The 20,624-nt window shown below is 41.2% G+C and overlaps 1 protein-coding gene across 1 annotated transcript in view; it reads right to left on the bottom strand.

The window, feature by feature from the left end:
* LOC140197243 (SH2 domain-containing adapter protein F-like) overlaps positions 1-20,624 on the bottom strand; it is a 110,049-nt gene that overhangs the window by 24,448 nt on the left and 64,977 nt on the right. The window contains exons 4-5 of the mRNA XM_072257169.1: positions 7,485-7,638; positions 183-302 (exon numbers count right to left, since the gene is read on the bottom strand). Of these exons, the coding sequence (XP_072113270.1) occupies positions 183-302; positions 7,485-7,638 (274 nt within the window). The remainder of the gene's footprint in view (positions 1-182; positions 303-7,484; positions 7,639-20,624) is intronic.

Raw genomic sequence — 20,624 nt, 5'->3', positions numbered from 1 at the left:
CAAAACAAATACATTGATACATATGTGCAACACAGAGGTCTGCGCGAAGTAATTCAACTTTCTGTAATGATCAAATACCAATGTTTTGGCAGAGTGAATTATAAGCCAAACATTGCATGTATTTACACTGCATTTCAGTTCATTATGAATTATAATCAATTATTTAAGGAGATGTCACTTACTTTAGTGAAAGTGAGTAATCATTTTTGCTGCTTTGACTATTTCGGATGAGATAGCTGCACTCTTTACATAGTCGTAAAAGGTTTTCTGCATCTGTTCGGCTAATGGCTCCATGATACCACCTACAAAAGAAAAGCAAATATCGCAATACTGAATGCAGACAAGCTACTTGGAATGAACATCTCCTTAAATGTCAACAATTATGGGCCATTAAATGTTTGATTGTTCAGTAATATTGGAAATTTGTCTCGTCAGCAATAAGTTCCATTTATTCGACACCTGTAATTTATAATAAAAATTCCACAGCACTTCAGATGTGTGAACGTATACAACTATGTGCAGAGATATTCAGCAAAAAAAAAAGGTCAGAAGCATCTTTTAAATAGTGGCAAAGTAGAGTGCTGCACAGATTTAAAGAAAACATCTCAGAGCTTTGGGACTTGGTAGATGTAGAAAACGGTGAAGGAATGAAAATTTGAAATACTCCAGTGTATAAAGTTCAAAGTTGAAAGTAAATGTTATTATCAAAGTACCATATACAACTCTGAGATTCATTTTCTTCTGGGCATATTCAATAAACTTATAGAATAACAATCATTACAGAATCAATGAAAGATCACCGACTAGGGCGTATAGCTAGAGTGTAGAAGACAATAAACTGTGTAAATACAAACAATAAATAAATCAGCAATAAATATCTGGAACATGAGATGAAGAATCCTTGAAAGTGAGTCCACAGGTTGTGGAAACATTTCAATGATGGAGCAAGTGATGTTATCACCTTTGGTCGAGGGGTAGTAACTATCCTGTAGCTCTTGTATCTTCTTCCTGATGGCAGCAGTGTCCTGGTAGGTGGGATCCCTGATGATGGATGCTGCTTTCCTGTGACAGCGTTTCACGTAGGTGTGCCAAATGGCTGGGCGAGGTTTACCCCAGATGGACTAGGCCGTATCCACTACTTTTTGTAGTATCTTCTGCTCAAGGGCATTAGCATTTCCATAGCAGGCTGTCAGTGTACTCTCTACTACACATCTATAGAAGTTTGTCAAAGTTTCAGATGTCATGCTAAATCTCCGTAAACTCTTAAGGAAGTAGAGGCATTGCTGTGCCTTCTTCATAACTACACTTACGTACCAGCCCCAGGACATATCCTCTGAAATAGTAACACCGAGGAATTTAAAATTGCTAACCCTCTCCGCCTCTGATCCTCCGATGAAGACTGGCTCATGGATCTCTGGTTTCCTTTTCCTGAAGTCTATAATCAGTTCCTTGAACTTGCTGACATTGAGCGAGAGGTTGTTGTTATGACACCACTCTGCCAGATTTTAAATCTCCCCCTTACATGCTGATTCATCACCACCTTTGACTAATTCTATGATAGTGGTGTCATCAACAAACTTGAATATGGCATTGGAGCTGTGCCTCACAGTCATAAGTGTGAAGTGAGAATATAGAACATAGAAACTGCACTGCACAGAATAGAACAGATTCTTCTGCCCACAATGCTCTGCCAATCTTTTAACCTACACTAAAATCATTCTAACCTTTCCCTCTCACACAGACTTCCAGTTTTGTATTTATGTTCCAATTACAATAGTCTTAGATTTCCCCTTTGTATCTAACCCGGCAGCATGTTTCACGCACCCATTACTTTCAGTGTAAAAAAAAACTACCTCTGACACCCCCCTATAATTTTCGTCAATCACCTTAAAAATAAGTCCCTTTGTATTAGGCATTTTCACCCTGGTAAAATGTCTTTGGCTGTCCACTCTACACCTCTTATCATCTTGTACATTTCCAATTGCTCCAAAGAGAAAAGCCCTCGCCCACTCCACTAGCTCTTTAATCCAATCAGCATCCTGCTAAATCTCTTCAAACCCGCTCAAAAGCTTCCCACATCCTTCCTATAATGAGGTGACCAAAACTGAAGCAATACTCCAAATGTGGTCTAACCAGTGTTTCATGAGGGTTGAGGGGTTCTGCTTGGCAATGTTTCACTCTGTTCTCCACGGTGCTGAGGTTGAAGCTCTTTTGTGATCTGGTCTAAGTGTCTGCGAACTCTGCGGAGATTTGCCTCTGTGTAATGGACTGTGACTGAGACTATGGGCCCACTCCAGCTGCTCCCAGCCTTGGGTTTCTACTTCTCTCACTGAGTGTGGCACAGGCAGCAATCCAGAGACTACTACCCTTGAGGTCCTACTTTTCTGTTTCCTACCTAGCTCCTTATATCCTCTCTTCAAGACCTCATCCCTTTTCCTACTTGTGCTATTGGTACCAATATGTACCATGACTCTGGCTGCTCACCCTAACTATTTTAATAATGCTGTGGGCCCAATCTGTGACGTCCCTGACCTTTTTACCTGGAGGGAACTTACCATCCAGGTGCCTCTTTCACGTGCACAAAATATCCTGTCTTACTGTCTAATCCCTCCTCATCGCTGCTCTCTTCTTCCCCTTGCCTTTTGAAAATCAGAACCTAGTGGTTGCGGCATTGCCCTCGTAGGCTGTCCCCCTCAATAGCATTCAAAGCGATAGACTTGATATTGACGCAAACAACAGGAATTCTGCAGATTCTGGAAATTCAAGCAACACATATCAAAGTTGAGTCCTGACGAAGGGTCTCGGCCTGAAACGTCGACTGTACCTCTTCCTAGAGATGCTGCCTGGCCTGCTGCGTTCACCAGCAACTTTGATGTGTGTGACTTGATATTGAAGTGAACAGCCACAGGGGTATTCAGTATTGCCCTTCCCTCTCCTGATAATCTCCCAATTACCTGCCTTCTGCAATTTAAGTGTGCCTATCTCCCTGTTGCTCCCATCTAAAACCTTTTCGTACTCCCAAATGAGCCAAAGGTCACCCAGTTCCAGTTCCCTAACACAGTCTATAAGGAACTGCACCAAGATGCCCTTTTCACATACATAGCAATCAGGGAGATAGGCTGTCTCCCAGATCTTGCCAGAACACCGTCTATTGGCGTCTATTCTTCCTACGCTAGCTAGATACTAATTCAGACACAAAGAGAAACTTGACAGAAACCTCAACTTTGCCCATGCCTCAGGCCCCCGCTCTAAGAAGCGATGCAAATTTGGTTCAGGTGAGCAACAAGAAGTTTAACACTGATTCCTGAGCTGGAGAGTGTTCTGTCTCTAGAGGCACCGTTCATTTTGTATGCAGTTCGTTTTGCAAAATCTCACTTCCTGTTCATAAGCTTTTTCTTTTAACATCATTCCCCATGTGGGTTAATTTGGACTTTTTATATGAAGCACACACGGTAAAAAGACATTCACCTCCATCCACTCTTTATTTGCCCTTGAAGCAGTAATACCCGTGAGTCTTATGCTTTCTTAATATTGGTAAACATTTAATAAATGTACTTAGATGTACTCATACTCTCTGGAAAGATTGAGGGGAGTAAACCTAGAGGAAGACTTCAGCTTATGTACGTCAAAAGCATAGCCAGGTGGCTACACATCGAGGAAATGGAAGTCATCCAAAAAACGAAGGATAGATCTATATGGAAAACCATGGTCACCAAAGTCTGCATCGGATATGGTACCTAGACAGACAGACAGACTAAGAAGGAAGTATTATGTTTATCGTTCATCTCTATTAAGCTAATGATGTGCCATGAGTTCACTCTAGCCCATAGTATAGCTTTAGAACGTTGCATGTGTGTATTACCTTGCTTAACATTGATTCAGAGAATAATCAATAATATTAGTATATTCAGGCACGTTACAATTCTATATTGAATCCAATACGTGCTTTACTTAACTTTCTGCAATTTCACAATGTTTTCTCATTAAAAACCCTGAAGGAAGTTTCTAGCCTGGGTGATTTTTCAGAAGGTGTTCAACTCCTTGCTTAGCTTTGTACACACACACACTGCGAGGGTAGTAGAGAGAGATGGCTGTACAAGGAGAAAATAAGCAGACAAGTCTAAATTCTTTGAATTTAGAATAAGAGGTGATCTCATTAATATATCTGTAATTCTTTCAGGGCTTGGTAGGGTAAAAGTAATGACTTATTTCTTTGGCTGGACCATGTAGAACCGGTGTACATAATCTCAAATTGGTTGAGTGGAATGGCCTATAAAATCACAATCTGTACAGTATTGCTCTAAAAGGGATTGGCCATTCAGTACTGAGAATAAATTTCTTCACTCAGAGGGGAGTGAATCTTTGGAATTCTCAACCTAACAATAGAGAATTCTCTACCAAAACAAAATATTGAATACTAAAAGAATTAAAGGAAGCCGGGGGGGGGGGGGGGGGGGGTGAATTGGCTTATTCCTGCTTTTGCTTCTTAAGCTTTTAGGTTTTTAATGATGATAGACCTGATAGCACTGATGTTCAACCGAACCTAAGTGTGCTTGTACATAGTCAGTAAAGTCCAACACAACATGTAGGTGCAGGTACTGCAGTTAACTGAGAGGGCAAGTGCAATGTCAGCCTTTATTAGAGAACAATTTGAAGCAGCAATTCATATTGCAATTGTATAGAAATCACACCTGGTGTATTGTATACAACTATATGCTCCTTCTTACAGAACAGTGAAGATCCATCAGACTGGTTCTAGAGATGGCAAGTTTGTTGTGTGAGAAGAGATGGAGTATACTGGGATGGTTTAGAAGATGAGAGAAGATATGAAAAAAATCTTGAAGGGATTGATAGGTTAGATGCAGGAAAGACGTTTTTCCTGAATGAGGAGAATGGAGCTAGGGAATAAAGAGCAGGCTGTTCAAGATGAGGAGAAATTTCTTCACCCAGAGTGAATGTTAGTCTTCATGTTCATTCAAACTAGATCAACCGCATTCAAGGGATATGGCAATAATATAGGGATATGGCACTGAGGGGCACCCAAGCACCATGAACAGATGCACTGATCTATTTATGGCCTGTCAAATCTAAATAAGTTAGAGGCAGGGCTTTAATGGTTACAGGTTGGGTAGATGGGCTGAGAGAGAGATTATCCAGGACTTTACTGAATAATCAAAGCACAGGCATTAGGCACAGAAATAATCTGCTCTGAATTGTACGTGTTCATACAACCTATGGCTCAGTAATACTTAGCGGCATTACAGTGTCTCCAAATGATCACACTGGCAAACTTACCAGCAACATGAAAAAATACTAGTTTTGAAATTAGATTTACAGTTTGTTATATTAATAAACATGAAACAGCTATGCAGAACCACCAAAAACTTAAGAGAAGGTCAGATTTATTTTCATGTAGCTTTACAGACTCAGTTAGATTGAGATTTTTGAAGTGATGGTGACCATTTTAATTTGATCATGCACTTTTTCAAAACTGAAATTGAACAACTATTAAGAACAAACGTTGGGGCTACTGAAATAGTTTTATTTATGGTGTAAACATATGCATTACTGCATCTAAAATGGTCTCTCCAGATCAAAAATTAATTAGCTGGTATAGCAATAGATAATACTGCCAGGCACTTGAAGGCAAATTCCTTAGATATACTTAGAAATCAAACTGTCATGATTCACATTAAGACCAAATCAAAAGAAATTTCATTTGCTGAACATGAGTGCCAACTACTTATTCTGGCTGCAGAGTGCTCTATATGAGCCGATGGATATGAAGATGATATAAATAAGAGCTAAATAACAAATCAATAGGTTTATGCCAATAGTCATAATCTCAGGTTTATGGAATAAGCATTGCGACACAAGCAGCCAAATACATTTTACACTAACGTACTCTTCTACTTGAATGGGTCCAAGAGAACAAATCAGGGGGGAAAAAAAATTGAACTTCAGATTCCTTTAAAAAAAAGGAATCTGTTACTTTCTCTTATTAATACGCAAACTCCACTGAAAACCTACTCAAGAAAATAAGAATCAATTTCATCTGCTTTCCTCAACTCAATGATTGCAGGACATAGCTTAGGAATTCAGAATGAAGCGAATTACAGACCTGAGGCTGAAAATAGCCTTCAGTCAATTTTTAAAACTATACCTACTTATTTACTAAAATAACAAAATCAGAAACACAACCCTGGTATTATAAACGCAAACAACAGGAATTCTGCAGATGCTGGAAATTCAAGCAACACACATAAAAGTTGCTGGTGAACGCAGCAGGCCAGGCAGCATCTCTAGGAAGAGGTGCAGTCGACGTTTCAGGCCGAGATCCTTCGTCAGGACTAACTGAAGGAAGAGTGAGTAAGGGATTTGAAAGTTGGGGGGGGGGGGGGGGAGGGGGAGATCCAAAATGATCGGGGAAGACAGGAGGGGGAGGGATGGAGCCAAGAGCTGGACAGGTGATAGGCAAAAGGGATACGAGAGGATCATGGGACAGGAGGTCCGGGAAGAAAGACAAGGGGGGGGGGCGGGACCCAGAGCATGGGCAAGGGGTATATTCAGAGGGACAGAGGGAGAAAAAGGAGAGTGAGAGAAAGAATGTGTGTATAAAAATAAGTAACAGATGTGGTACGAGGGAGAGGTGGGGCATTAGCGGAAGTTAGAGAGGTCGATGTTCATGCCATCATGTTCATGTTGAACACCTATGCTCTGTCCACCAGAGGAAGCAGGATCTCCCAGTGGCCACACATTTTAATTCCACATCCCATTCCCATTCTGACACGTCTATCCACGGCCTCCTCTACTGTAAAGATGAAGCCACACTCAGGTTGGAGGAACAACACCTTATATTCCGTCTGGGTAGCCTCCAACCTGATGGCATGAACATCGACTTCTCTAACTTCTGCTAATGCCCCACCTCCCCCTCGTACCCCATTTGTTACTTATTTTTATACACACATTCTTTCTCTCACTCTCCTTTTTCTCCCTCTGTCCCTCGGAATATACCCCTTGCCCATCCTCTGGGTCCCCCCCCCCTTGTCTTTCTTCCCGGACCTCCTGTCCCATGATCCTCTCGTATCCCCTTTTGCCTATCACCTGTCCAGCTCTTGGCTCCATCCCTCCCCCTCCTGTCTTCTCCTATCATTTTGGATCTCCCCCTCCCCCTCCAACTTCCAAATCCCTTACTCGCTCTTCCTTCAGTTAGTCCTGACGAAGGGTCTCGGCCTGAAACGTCGACTGCACCTCTTCCTAGAGATGCTGCCTGGCCTGCTGCGTTCACCAGCAACTTTTATGTGTGTTCCTGGTATTATAAGTATATCGAAAAATAATTTGTATCTATGTTACTAGCGCAGGTACTGGTCTGAATTCTAATTTACTCAACATTTAATGCATTGATTAATTCCTTACAAAGAATACAACAGAGTGGAGTGAGCAATGGACTGTTAGTAACATGGAAAAACAAAACAATGACTTACACTTGCTTCTCCAGTGGAGTGCTGGGATCTATTCTCTCTCCTACAATATCACTGAACTCCAGACCTCCATGTTTGATTAGATCTGGGGGTACCAGCTGCCTGCGTCTGTCACATAAGGGAGAGGACTGTCTCTTCTCAATGCCATTGAGCTGAACTACAAGGAAACAAGAAGATATAATGATAATACTTGAAAAGAGAAAAAATATTTTTCTTAGAGATAATATTTCAAGAAAAGGAAAGCATCACTTGTCTTCTTTTTCCAGTCGATGTAACTACATTTTCTTGGCAATTTGATATTCTTTTTACAAAACACAACTGGCCAATGGTTACAGAAATGCCAATAGAAGTCTTCAATAATTAAGGATTAATGCAGAATCAAAATACTATAGACACTAAATGTCTAAAATGAATCAAGATGAGAGATCATCAACCTGAAAATTTAATTCTTCCTTCCTTATAAATCAATTGATGAATGCTGAACCAAACTTCAAATGATTATGGGCAAATTCAAATCACAGTATTGTTAATTATGTACTTTCAAATAAAAAGCACGATGGAAATTTTCCACCTAAACCCACCCTGTTGTAACTTGGACCATGTGTCAGCGGCAGTGTTGCAACAGTTCAAGCTTTGGATTTTCTAATTCCTCAGCACTCAGAGCACAACGAAACTACAAAACTTAAAATATGAACTCAAAATGTTCAATACAAAATAAATTACTTCTATGAGAACTAAATTTATTGTCTATCCACATATTATTAAAGATGTTTCCTAGGAATTAAAAAGAGTAACATTTATGTAGAAGTATTACAAAAACAACGTGATATAATTTTGTTGGAACACACATGATGGAACACAATTTGTACTTACTGCAAGCATTATGTTTATTCATTTGTTTTCTGGATGCTTGGTGCTTCAGGCACACTAAAGCACTGAGGCACCCAGATGTGCAAGCCTGAATGCCAGTTCTACAATTTCACGCATGCTTAGACACACAGAGGTCACCTATGTAGAATCGAGCCTTTGCTGCATGCACAATCTACCTTATCATTACTTGAGAAAACTGCTAAAACAGACACCAGAACGTGGACTTCAGAACTTGGAGCCTATTTAATTATCTGATAACTTGAAAGTTTACTTCTGATGATGGCTTTCTCGTTGCTGCCAACTTGTCCCCACGACCCTGCTCTCTCAGTCACAATTCTGTTGTCCTAACACGTTTGCAAACCTGACCCTCCACTCAGCAGTCAACCAGAACATCCTTTAGCCAATCTAACCCTTCCATATTGCCCCAACTAATATCCCAACACACCCTAATCCATTCCAAAACTCTCCCCTCCTCACCCACAAACTGGAAGTGACTAGCAATCCAATCATCTACCACTGGTGTAAATCTCACCTCAAAGCACAAAGCCTTGGATTTAATGAACTGCAGAATTCTGCGGCAGCAAGTTCTTGTGGGGCTGGGGGGGGGGGTTGGAGGGTGGAAGGAACAGGGAATATTGCCCACCTTTTTTTTTTTTATTAAGTGCAATTGTGAACAATAGCCAGATCAGAAATGCTGATCAAGTCAACTAGTTCCCAAACTAGGCCAATCAGATGGTTCAATGCTGCTCAGTGATAGGACACAAAAAAAATCATAGGTACAATTAAGAAACATTAAAAAATAGTTTAAATACTGGAGTCATGATGATTATGATGAAGTCTGCTGGAGAGACACATTTATACACATGCCGTCCTCCATAATTCAAAGAGATTGAAGGATAAGGTTGCAGGGTGACAAAACACTCGGAACTACAAATTAATCCCTACCGGGAGAAAACAGCACCTGTTCTTTCCGCACCCTTCTCCAGCAGTTTAAGGACTAAGTCCAGCTGGAACATAACTCACAAGTGCTCTTGAAAGTCAGGTATTAACCCGACCTACCAACAACCAAGCACTGCAACCCTGGCCTCTTCATGATAGCTAATGAAGAAGCATGTGACTTCTCTCTCAGAGATGACAGGTGTTTGTGCACTCGACTCTTGGAGGCTTGGACCCCATCGTCGCAGATGTTTCCAATCACAGCATCTGGAAGGCTGTTCCAAATTCTGATAGCACAGTGAAGGAAGCTTCTATCCAGTATGTAGGTTCTTGCATCAGGCATAGAAACAGCATGAGCAGGCATAGATAAACTTGATCGAGTGGTGCACCGTCTCTCATAAGATGAAGGCAGCATGGTGCGAAGGTCTGCAGGGCTGTGGCTGGTGTGCACTTTGTACAGCACAGCAGCTGCAGCAACCTGTCATCTGTGGTGTAAGCTACTGATAGCTAGTTTCTCACGAGCTGTGGCTTCATCTACACCTGTAATCCTGAGAGACTTTCTTTGAATGGAATCAAACTGGCTGAGGACACTCTGTGAGGCATTCATCTATGAAAAGCAGGCATACTCCATGATACTTCGTACCTGGGCTTTGTAAACTGTGACTCTGCCTTCTTTGTCTCATATATATTGCCCTCAGACAACATATTTTATACACGCACACACTGCATTTCCAGGACCATGCAACTATACATGCTGGTCCCACTATCCCTCTACCCTCTACACCTATTTCATCTATAATGTACCCTTGGCAACAATTCTCAATGGAACCATGAAAATAGAAATCAAAATTTATGTCAACCTTAATGAATTAACCAAGAGCCTTTTGGATTAAGTGCACCTTAACAGCTGTTAGTTACATTGCTATGCATAGTAACATAATCAACAAGTATTGGCAAGATGAACTTCCAAGTAAGTCATTTCTTACTTGTGGCATTCTTTACTTGGTTCTACTCCAATGATAATGTGCATTGTTGTAATACATGCATTAACAAGCTGACTTCTGTGTTTCCCAACAGTTACTCAAAGAATATATGCTCTTGGGACATGCCTGGATTTTCAAAATAGCAGATCGTGATCGCGCAATGAACAGATTTGACTAATAGAATATCTACAGATACACACACACACACGCGCACACACACACACACACACACACACACAAAATAAGCTAATCATTAGAGAGTGCACAGAAGCAACAGACAATCGGCTGGAGGAACTCAGCAGGTTGAACAGTATCTCTGGGAGGAAAAATATTGTCTACATTTTGGATTGAAACCCTGCATCAGGATGCTGCTCATCTTGCTGAGCTCATCCAACAGATTGTTCGTTGTTCCAGATTCTAGCATCTGAAATCTTTTGTCTCCTCAGGAGACAGGGTATAAACACAGTCTGTAAATAAATCCAATTATTAGCCAACTTCACTGTGCCCTGCACACACATTAACATCTGTTTAAGTGGTTTTCATGCAACACAAGAGGCATTACATCCATGAATACGCACAACTTGCACTAATGTGGTTGGCTTTTGTCCAAGCTCAGTACTGTTGAACAAACCGGCACCACAAGCAGTTCCCCCAAGTTCCTAACATAAGAGAACCATGCATAATGAAAACATATGGCTTGCTCGAACCACAAGAAATGTTTGAAAATTTTGTTTTATGCAATGATATGAATTAATATATTTTCAAATCAAGCCATTACAAAGAAACAGAGCATGAATATTCAAAAACTCAGGTGTTCCACTCAAGCTGCCTTGCAATCACCAATCAGAAATGATAAACACAGCTGAAATAAGCAAAAATGTTTATTTCACAAGAAAACTTGATTTTAAAAATGTTCCTTATTTTCCTTCTTAGGAGTTGAGGAACATTTATCCCTTCTTGTGATAGTTTTCCCAAACTAACCAGCTCCTGCTTTAAAAAATAGTGATTTCCAGATACCTAATTTGTGAACTCATTATAACATCTGCCACACTAAGATCAGTTTATGATGTTACTAACTGTTTCTTTAGCCAGAGAGTGGTGAATCTATGGATTTCGTTGCCATAAGCAGCTATAGAAGCCAAGCCTTTATGTATATTTAAGGCAGAGTTGATAGAATTTTGATTGGTCAGGGCATGAAGGCTATGAGGAGAAGGCAGGAGACTGGGGCCGAGAGGGAAAATAGATCAACCATGATGAAATGATGGAGCAGACCCGATGGGCCAAATTACCTAATTCTGCTTCTATATCTTATGGTCTAACTGGAAGAGGCAAAACTAGGATGAGATAATTAGGACATACAGGGATTCCTGGACATTAACTTCCAGTTTACAATAAAGTCAGGCTGATTTTTAAAAGAATACTCAAAACTTTCAAAAAAATACTGATTCGGGAGTCTAGGTACGCGGAATGGTTGCAAAGAGTGAGTGAGGAACAGAAAGACTCTCAACAGCAGTCCAAGTTGCTCAGCGAGCTCCTCAAACTGAGGTTTAATGAGGGGCAATGTAGGAGATACGTGAACTTCAGCAATCTGCCCTCTGCTACAGTTACAACTGCAACTTCAAAACAAGTGTTGATCATACTGACTATATGCTTACAATGACAACGAAAGCATTGGATTCCTTCCAGGAGGAAGTTGGATATGTCAGTTGGATATTCTTGCAGTTTGTATGGGTAGGCAAGTTGGTTTATTACTGTAACATGAACTGAGGTACAGTGAAAAACTTCTTACATACTGTCTATACAGATAATTTCCTTACAGCAAGTTCAAGTTTAATTGTCATTCAGCCATTCATGAATACAGCCAAAGAAAACAGCGTTCCTCCAGGGCAAAAGTGTAAATCATAGTACACAGCACACACATATAGTTACTGTAGGAAAACATGCAGTCACACAGAAAAAAGTAGCCCAAGTCCCTGAGTGGCATGGCCCAACTTGTATTGCACCAAATGAACACTGGGGGCAGCACCGAGAGGAGGGCCAACACCCATCTCATTATGGATTCCAGCCCCTGCTCTCTTCCTCACCATCCCGGTGTCTCCTCTCCTGAGCGAATGCAACATGGACCACCAAGGCATGAGGGGCTGGACCCCACAACAACTGAGGCAACACAGCTACCCCCACCATTGGTCTCACCAATGAACTGGGCTTGCAGTATTCTACATTGCCAATGTCCAAATGGGTCTTGTGATCACAATGAAAATGTCCTAGACCATTACTAGCACTGTTTAGTTGGACCACATGCCACCTTCACACAATAGTATGCAACTAGTCCAGGTGTCAACATGGTACTCAACTCCATTGCAACTGTGCACCTTGCTGATGGGGTACACCAATAGTACTTGATGTTCCCAACATCCAGCAGTATCTTGAGATTGAAAAAAAGACACAATAGCGAACAATTACACCATTGGCTGGAACAGGAGAGGCCAATGTGATTGGTGCGCACAGCCATCTAACCAGCAGTGCATTGAGATAGCTACAGAATACAGAATAAAATGTTGCAGTTACAGAGAAAGTACGGCGCAGGCAGACAATATGGTGCAAGGCCACAATAAGGTAGATTGTGATGTCAGGAGTCCATCGTATAGGACAAGGGATCCATTCAATAGTTTTATAACAGCAGGAGTTATAAGCTTACTTAAGCCTAGTGGTATGTGTTTTTAGGCTTTTGTATTTTCTGCCTAATGGGAGGGCAAAAAGAGAGAATGTCTTGGGTAGTTACGGTCTTTGATTGAAGCAATGTGAAGTGATACAAAGATATCGGACTGCATTTCATCTACTCTTGCTGACCAGGAGACAAACAGACTGCAAGTTTCCACACAGCATATGATAGTTACCTTGGTTACATCTCTGAGATATACCACAAGCAAAAAGGGAATTTTGCTTCCTGAACATCAGAGGAGTGTAAGCAAATGCAACAATACTACAGTGGTCAAAGTTCCTTAATCTTGTGCCATTATTCACCTGCATTCAAGTCCCACTAAAAATGAGGAGGACGTTTCAGGGTACTTGGAGGTACACAGTCAAACAGGCTGAAGTCAGCACGGTTTATTGAAGAGGAAATCTTGCCTGATGAATCTATTGGAATTCTTTTGAGAAAATAACAGGCAGGATAGACAAAGTTGTGTCAGTGGATGTTGATTACTTGGATCTTCAGCAGGCCTTTGACAAGATGCCACACATGAGGCTGCTGAACAATGTAAGACCCCACAGTATTTCAAGGAAGTTACTAGCATGGACAGCAGATTCAGGCAGGAGGCGAAGAGTAGGAATAAAGGGGGCCTTTTCTGGTTGGCTGCCGGTGACTAGTAGTGTTCTGCAGGGGTCAGTGTTGGGTCTGCTGCTTTGCATGTTGTGTATTAATGATCTGAATGACAGAACTGATGGCATTTTGGCCAAGATTATATCAAATCAATTATCATTCAAACCATACATAGATACAGCTGAACAAGACAGAGTTCTTCTGGGGCCAAGCTGCAAAGCATTCAAAGTAGCACGCAAACATTCAAAAATATTGAGTAATGAAATCAAAATAGCAAGCAAGCAAGCATAGTCATTTGAAAAAGAAACATATATAGTCCAAGACCCTGAGCAACAATGACTGGCAATCAATGGAACAGTCAACTGTCAGTGTGCAGTCACACGCAATCCAGCCTGTCATTCCACCACTCAAACACAGGCCCCAGCTGAGCTTGGATGCCACACTGTGAACACTTCCATGTCTCACCTGGTCTGCAGCAGCAGATAAGCCCGAGGCTTGAGGCCTGATCCTCGCTACAACTGAGGCTACACAGCACTCATGTCATCTGTAACTCCACCAGACAAGGGTAACAGGCCTGTGGCAATTTACATTATCACTGACCAATAGTCTTGCGATTGCAAGCGAAATATCCAAGACAATCTCTCACAGTTATTCTGCACCAACTTCAATGCTTCCGAGTGGTGGGCAGCAAAATGTTCTGCAGCCAGGTCAGCTCCTCCGACATCCCGACTGGCTCCACCGACATCCCGGCTGGCCCATTCGACACCTTGGCCAGCTCTGCTGCTAACACCAATCCAACTACTCCAATCAACAAGCAGCCCAGCAGCACTGAAGTACCCGATGATCTTGGAGTAGAATTGCCTTTGGATTGTAAAAAATGAATTTTACAAAGAAAAAAAGCACCTGGGAGGCTGCTGTATCTGCACGCACCACCATCTTACCGGAGGATAACTGGAGGGGTAGGTAGTGTTAAGGAAGCAGGGAGTCTGCAGAAGGACTTGCACAAATTTAGAGAAGGGCAAAGAAGTGACAGATGGAATACAGTGCAGGGAAATGCAGGCATGTAGTTTGGTAGAAGGAATAAAGGCATACATCATTTTCTAAACATGGAGTGAATACAGAAATTGGAGGAGCAAAGGATCTTGGGCATCCTTGTGCAGGATTCCCTGAAGGTTAACTTTCAGGTTGTGTCAGTAGTGAGGAAGGCAAATGCAATGTTAGCTTTCATCTCGAGAGAGGTCTAGAATATAAAAGCAAGAATGTAATGCTGAGGCTTAAGGCATTGGTTAGAGCATACTTGGAATACTGTGAGCAGATGTGGGCCCCATATCTACAAGAAAGAAAGGATGTGCTGGCACTGAAGACCTACAAGGAGAATTTGATAGCTCTGGGCATGTACTCTCTGGAGTTTAGAAGAATGAAGGGGAATCTCATTGAAACCCATCAAATATTGAAAGGCCAAGATAGAGTGGATGTGGAGAGGATATTTCCAATAGTGGGACTGTCTAGGACCAGAGAGCACAACCTCAGAATAGAAGGAAGTCACTTTAGAGCAGTGATAAGGAGAAATTTCTTTATCCAGAGGGTGGTGAATCTGTGGAAATCATTGCCACAGATGGCTGTGGAGGTCAAGTGATTGGGTATATTTAAAGTGGAAATTGAAAGGTTCTTGATTAGTAAGGGGGTCAAAGGTATGAGGATGGGATTAAGAGGAAACATAAATCAGCCAAGATCGAATTCTGAAGCAGTCTGGATGGACAGAATGGCCTAATTCTGCTCCTATGTCTTATGGTCTTAAAAACTAAGTGGTTTCTGGTCAGCAAGAGCCACCTGCTGCAGTCCACTGTGCAATCCATGCATATACAGGCAGCACACAAGCAATAGGCCAGACGAATTACATGCAAAAACCTGCATTTATGCAGGCTATAGTGCCAAGGTGAGGTCCTCCAGTGAGCAGACGTCATGGACCTCTGCTATCCACTGCATTACCCAGCCATTGTGAGGATACTGTTATAAACAAGGAGCAGGAAGAAGCAGAGAAGTGGGAAAATAAAACAAGGAAAATAAGCAGCCAGGACACTTCCATTCCAGCTGGATTATCTACAAACACCAACCTGAATGTGACACTACATCCTACACCCCCCTCTGTCAACTGTGCTACAGCTTACATCATCTTTGTTTTTGACAACATGAATGAAAGCTCATAATGAATGAATGAATGAATGAATGAATGAATACTTATAAATAAACACTATAAAGAAAAAAATACAAAAAAAATTGGAAACAGTCTATCATACATATCCAGCTGGCTATTTTTAAGTTTCAGATTTACTGATGTCAAAATGTGACATTGCAAAATTGTTCTTCTTTAGGTGGCCATATTGATGAAGGCAGGCCTTTGGTATATCTAATATGGACTTTGAGACTTCTGACAAAGTTCCACATGAATGGTATTTCAAAAAACTAAAAACACAAGGTTCAAGGGAAAGTGTAAAATTGGACCACCAGTTGGCTCAGTAGCAGAAGACAAAGGAAGTGTCCTGGTAGATGTTCTTTTTATTACTGCAAAGATTTTCAGCAGGATTCCATAAAAATAGTACTTTGTTCCTTGCATCATATGCTAATGATTTAATTGTTAATATATAGTCCATAATAAATAGGTTTACAGATGACACCATGTGAGATATTTGCAGATGATCTAGCCAAAGTCAAAAGTTAATTTATTGTGTGTCACTTGGGCAGGAAAGTGGCAAACAGAATTCGATCTAGAGAAGGGCAAGGTAATGCATCTGACGCAACAAGGCGAGGAAATACATAATTAATGGAAGGATATTAAGAGGTGTGCAAGAACAGGGGGACCTTGGAATGTATGCCCACAGATCCTTAATAAAGTGTTCAGAGTCAGAGTCAGGTTAAATATCATCGGCATACCTCCACACTCGGGTTGGAGGAACAACACTTTATATTCCGTCTGGGTAGCCTCCAACCTGATGGCATGAACATCGACTTCTCTAACTTCCGCTACGGCCCCACCTCCCCCTCGTACCCCATCTGTTACTTATTTTTATACACACATTCTTTCTCTCACTCTCCTTTTTCTCCCTCTGTCCCTCTGAATATACCTCTTGCCCATCCTCTGGGTCCTCCCCCCCACCCCCCCCCGTCTTTCTTCCCGGACCTCCTGTCCCATGATCCTCTCGTATCCCCTTTTGCCAATCACCTGTCCAGCTCTTGGCTCTATCCCTCCCCCTCCTGTCTTCTCCTATCATTTTGGATCTCCCCCTCCCCCTCCAACTTTCAAATCCCTTACTCACTCTTCCTTCAGTTAGTCCTGATGAAGGGTCTCGGCCTGAAACGTCGACTGCACCTCTTCCTACAGATGCTGCCTGGCCTGCTGCGTTCACCAGCAACTTTGATGTGTGTTGCTTGAATTTCCAGCATCTGCAGAATTCCTGTTGTTTGCCATGAAATTTGTCGTTTTATAGCAGCAGTAACATTGCAATACATAACTAAATAAGTAAGAGAGGAAAAAATATTGAGGTTGTGTTCATGGGTTCATTGCCCATTCAGAAATCTGATGGCAGAGTGGTTTGAAGTGTTTGAAAGCCCCTTATGAGCTGAAGCAGATACAAGAGTAGGTGAAGAGGTACCAGCACTGCACACACAACTAATTAAGACCGCAGCCTTCATTTCTAGTTACATTACAGGAACAAAATGTTTGCACCAGAAAGGATGCAGAAGGGATTTGAGTAGGTGGCTAGAATCGAAAATGTTAACAATAAGAAAAGACTGGATAGACGGGAGTTGTTTTCTTTAGATAGAGGTTGAGAAGAAGCTTAAGTGAGGTATTTAATGACGGAGAAGACAAAACAAGGCAGATCCATTTCTGTCAAGCAGAGGAGTGTTAAAAAAATCAAAAGTCATCTTTTAGAGTAGCTAATAGAAGCATTAGCTGGAAGATGAGGCAAAATTATTTCACCCAGAGGCCAGTAGGGGTCTGGAACTCTGCATACAAGTACATCAGATATCAATACTCATTCCATGAATACTTGAAGGGCCAAGGACCTAGGGCTGGAGAATGGAATTAGGCCAAATAATTATTTTCTGACTGACATAGCTACAATGGGCTCAATGGCCTCCTCCTTCATAATTATTTTATGATTTCATCTTTAAGTACAGAAAGCAGCAGCCTTTAAATCCAAACAGACTGTGGAATGAGGGGCAGTGGCAAACAAGCAAATTAGACATGCAATGAGTATCATTTTTGTTCAGCAACTATTAAGGCACCTTGACCTGCAAAACAGAAAGAAGTGTTTCAGTAAGTGCTCTGAAAAGTTTTATATCATGTGCTTCTCATGGTGCAGCTAAATGCAAATTTTGTAACGTGCAGATTTTGGGTGTGAAACCTGCACTTGCCTTAAGTGTGTTAGTACAAACTGAATCTCTGACAGTTAAGTATTAGTCCTAATAAACACAGAATGTTGAGAGGTGGGTGATGGGCGCAAGCCTGAAGGTAGTGATTCATTTGGTGGCATATTGCTTTTATAAATGCATCAATTGACTTTAATGCACCAGTGAAGTTACTGAAATCTCTGATGGCACTGCAACCAAATCTTGGGGAATTGACTGGATGACGTCACCTGGCTGAGGAGCCTTTCTCCTCCTCACCATCAAGGCTTCAAGGGCAGTCAGAAAAATCCTGGTTTCTGCTTTTCCTTATGTTGTACCATGATTAAAGCTAGAATGATTTTTACAACAGCTCCCAAAAATTGCAAAAAATAATCTACTTCATCTTCCAGGGATCAGCACTGGAAAGGGCGAGTTCCTGGGTGTCAATATCTCTGAAGATCTATCCTGGGCACAACATACTGATGCACTTACAAAGAAGGCATGTCAGTGGCTGTATTTCATTAGGAGTTTGAGGAGATTTGGTCTGTCACCAAAGACTTCAGCAAATTTCTACATATATACCATTGAGAGCATTGTAACTGGTTACATCGTTGTCTGATACAGAAGGGCCACTGTATAAGACTGCAAAAAGCTGCAGAGGGCTGCAAACTCAACCACTGCCATCATGGGCACTAGTCTTCACTGTTGGTGAGGCACCTTCAAAAGTCAATGCCTCAAAAAAGGCAGCATCCATCATTATGGACCTCCATCACCCAGGACATATCCTCTTTTCATTGCTACCATCAGGAGGGAGCTACAGGAGCCTGATGGCACACACTCAGTGTTCTAGGAACAGCTTTTTCCTCTTCGCTATCAGATTTCTGAACAGGCAATAAACAATCCATGAACATTTACCTTACTACTTTTGCTCCCTTTTGCACTACTTAACTTAAAAAATTTTAGATACATTGCTTATTAAAATTTAGTTATGTGATGCATTGCAACTGCTGCTGCAAAACAACAAATTCACAACATATGTTACTGATATTAAACTGATTTTTAATTCCTGTGGTGCCTGCTACTCATGAAGAACCAACTAAACAATGGCTGCATGCAGCAGACATGTAAATTAACAGGCTGCACAAAACTGGAACCATGAAACAACAGACCTAAATTAATTGCACTGCAACATTTTCTGATTCAATTTGCTTCCTCCCTGTTTTTCCAATTATATTCTTCTGGAATTTAAGACAGCTTCCTCTGACTGTACTTGACAAACTACAGTACTTGACAAAGTGCTTTATGAACTGGGTGGGGGATAGGAATAGAGTTCAAGACACAAGCAGGTTGGTCAAATAGGCAGATAAAATTTAAAACTTAAATGTAAAGTCTTATGGTAGGATAAATGAAAATAGGCATTATGAACTAGAGTATAACTCGAAAATGAATACATGAGTAGGAAGATCTAGGACATCTGCATAATTTGTCAAAAGTAGTGTAGCAGGTTGAGAAAGCTGTTAAAAGCAAACTGCAATGTGATAATCTATAAATAGAGGGTAGAACAGAAAGGAAGCCAATCATAAGTCTTTATTGAAACACTGGTTTAGCAATAACTGGAATATTGTGTCCAGCTTTGGGTGTCATACTGTGGGAAAGATGTAAAGGCATTATTGAAGAGAGTGATTTCAGGGCTGAGTGACTGGTTGCATGGGTAGATTGGGAAGCTCAGAAAAGGAGAATTGCAAGGAGATGTGATAGAGTTATTAAAAAAAACACAAGGTGCGCAGGCACGAGCTGATAGGGAAACTATTCCAATTAGCAGAGGTGGACAAGAATAAGGAAACATGGATTAAAAGTGACTGCCAAAAGAACCAAAAGTGACATAAAGATCCTTTCAAAAAATAAAGATGAAGTGGGTAAAGGCTGGACTTAGTCAAGCAGTGGAAGGAGACTTCAAAAGGGCTGGACAAGAACCTGAAAGGATTTGAAGGAATGGGGGGAAGGGGCAGGGGAAGGGACGAGCTGGAATGTTGTTACATGAGCCAGAATGGACATGATGACTCAATTATTCTCCTATAAGGCAGCAATTCTGTAGCTCTATGATTATTTTTAGTACCTTTTAACCTACTTTAAAAATGCAAATAAGGACCCTTTGATCGCTTTCTTTCTCCAAGGATAATGTAGCCTGCTTATTCCTTCCGTCTGTATTGAAATTGATCTTTCATCATTCCTGTTCTGCAAATAGCTCATTGTCAAAATATTGCTTTTACATCTGAAGGGTTGCCTATAAAGTGCATCTTCACAATTTAAGGCTTTTAATTACAAGAAAACTGGGCTTTTATCCTACCACACCAAAACTCTGCTTAAGAACTGTTTAGAATCACCAGACATTTACAGTTCACTTCTTTCTCCTAATATTCATTAAAATAAAATTAATATTTATAAAAAGCATTCATTCTGTTAGTTTTGTTTGTTAATTTCAGTCAATTCACAGTGTAACGCTTACTTCCCATCTCCCTTTTGGCAGATCTGTCACTGGAACCTACAAACTCTGCACAAATAGAATCACTATCCAATACAAAAACCTGCTACACATGCTCAAGTGGGATTTTGAACTAAACCAACAAAGCCTCAGTCTAGGCA

The sequence above is a fragment of the Mobula birostris genome, chromosome 5 (genome assembly GCF_030028105.1).
Source record: "Mobula birostris isolate sMobBir1 chromosome 5, sMobBir1.hap1, whole genome shotgun sequence".
NCBI lineage: Eukaryota > Metazoa > Chordata > Chondrichthyes > Myliobatiformes > Myliobatidae > Mobula > Mobula birostris.
This window is presented reverse-complemented; position numbering and strand designations above follow the sequence as displayed.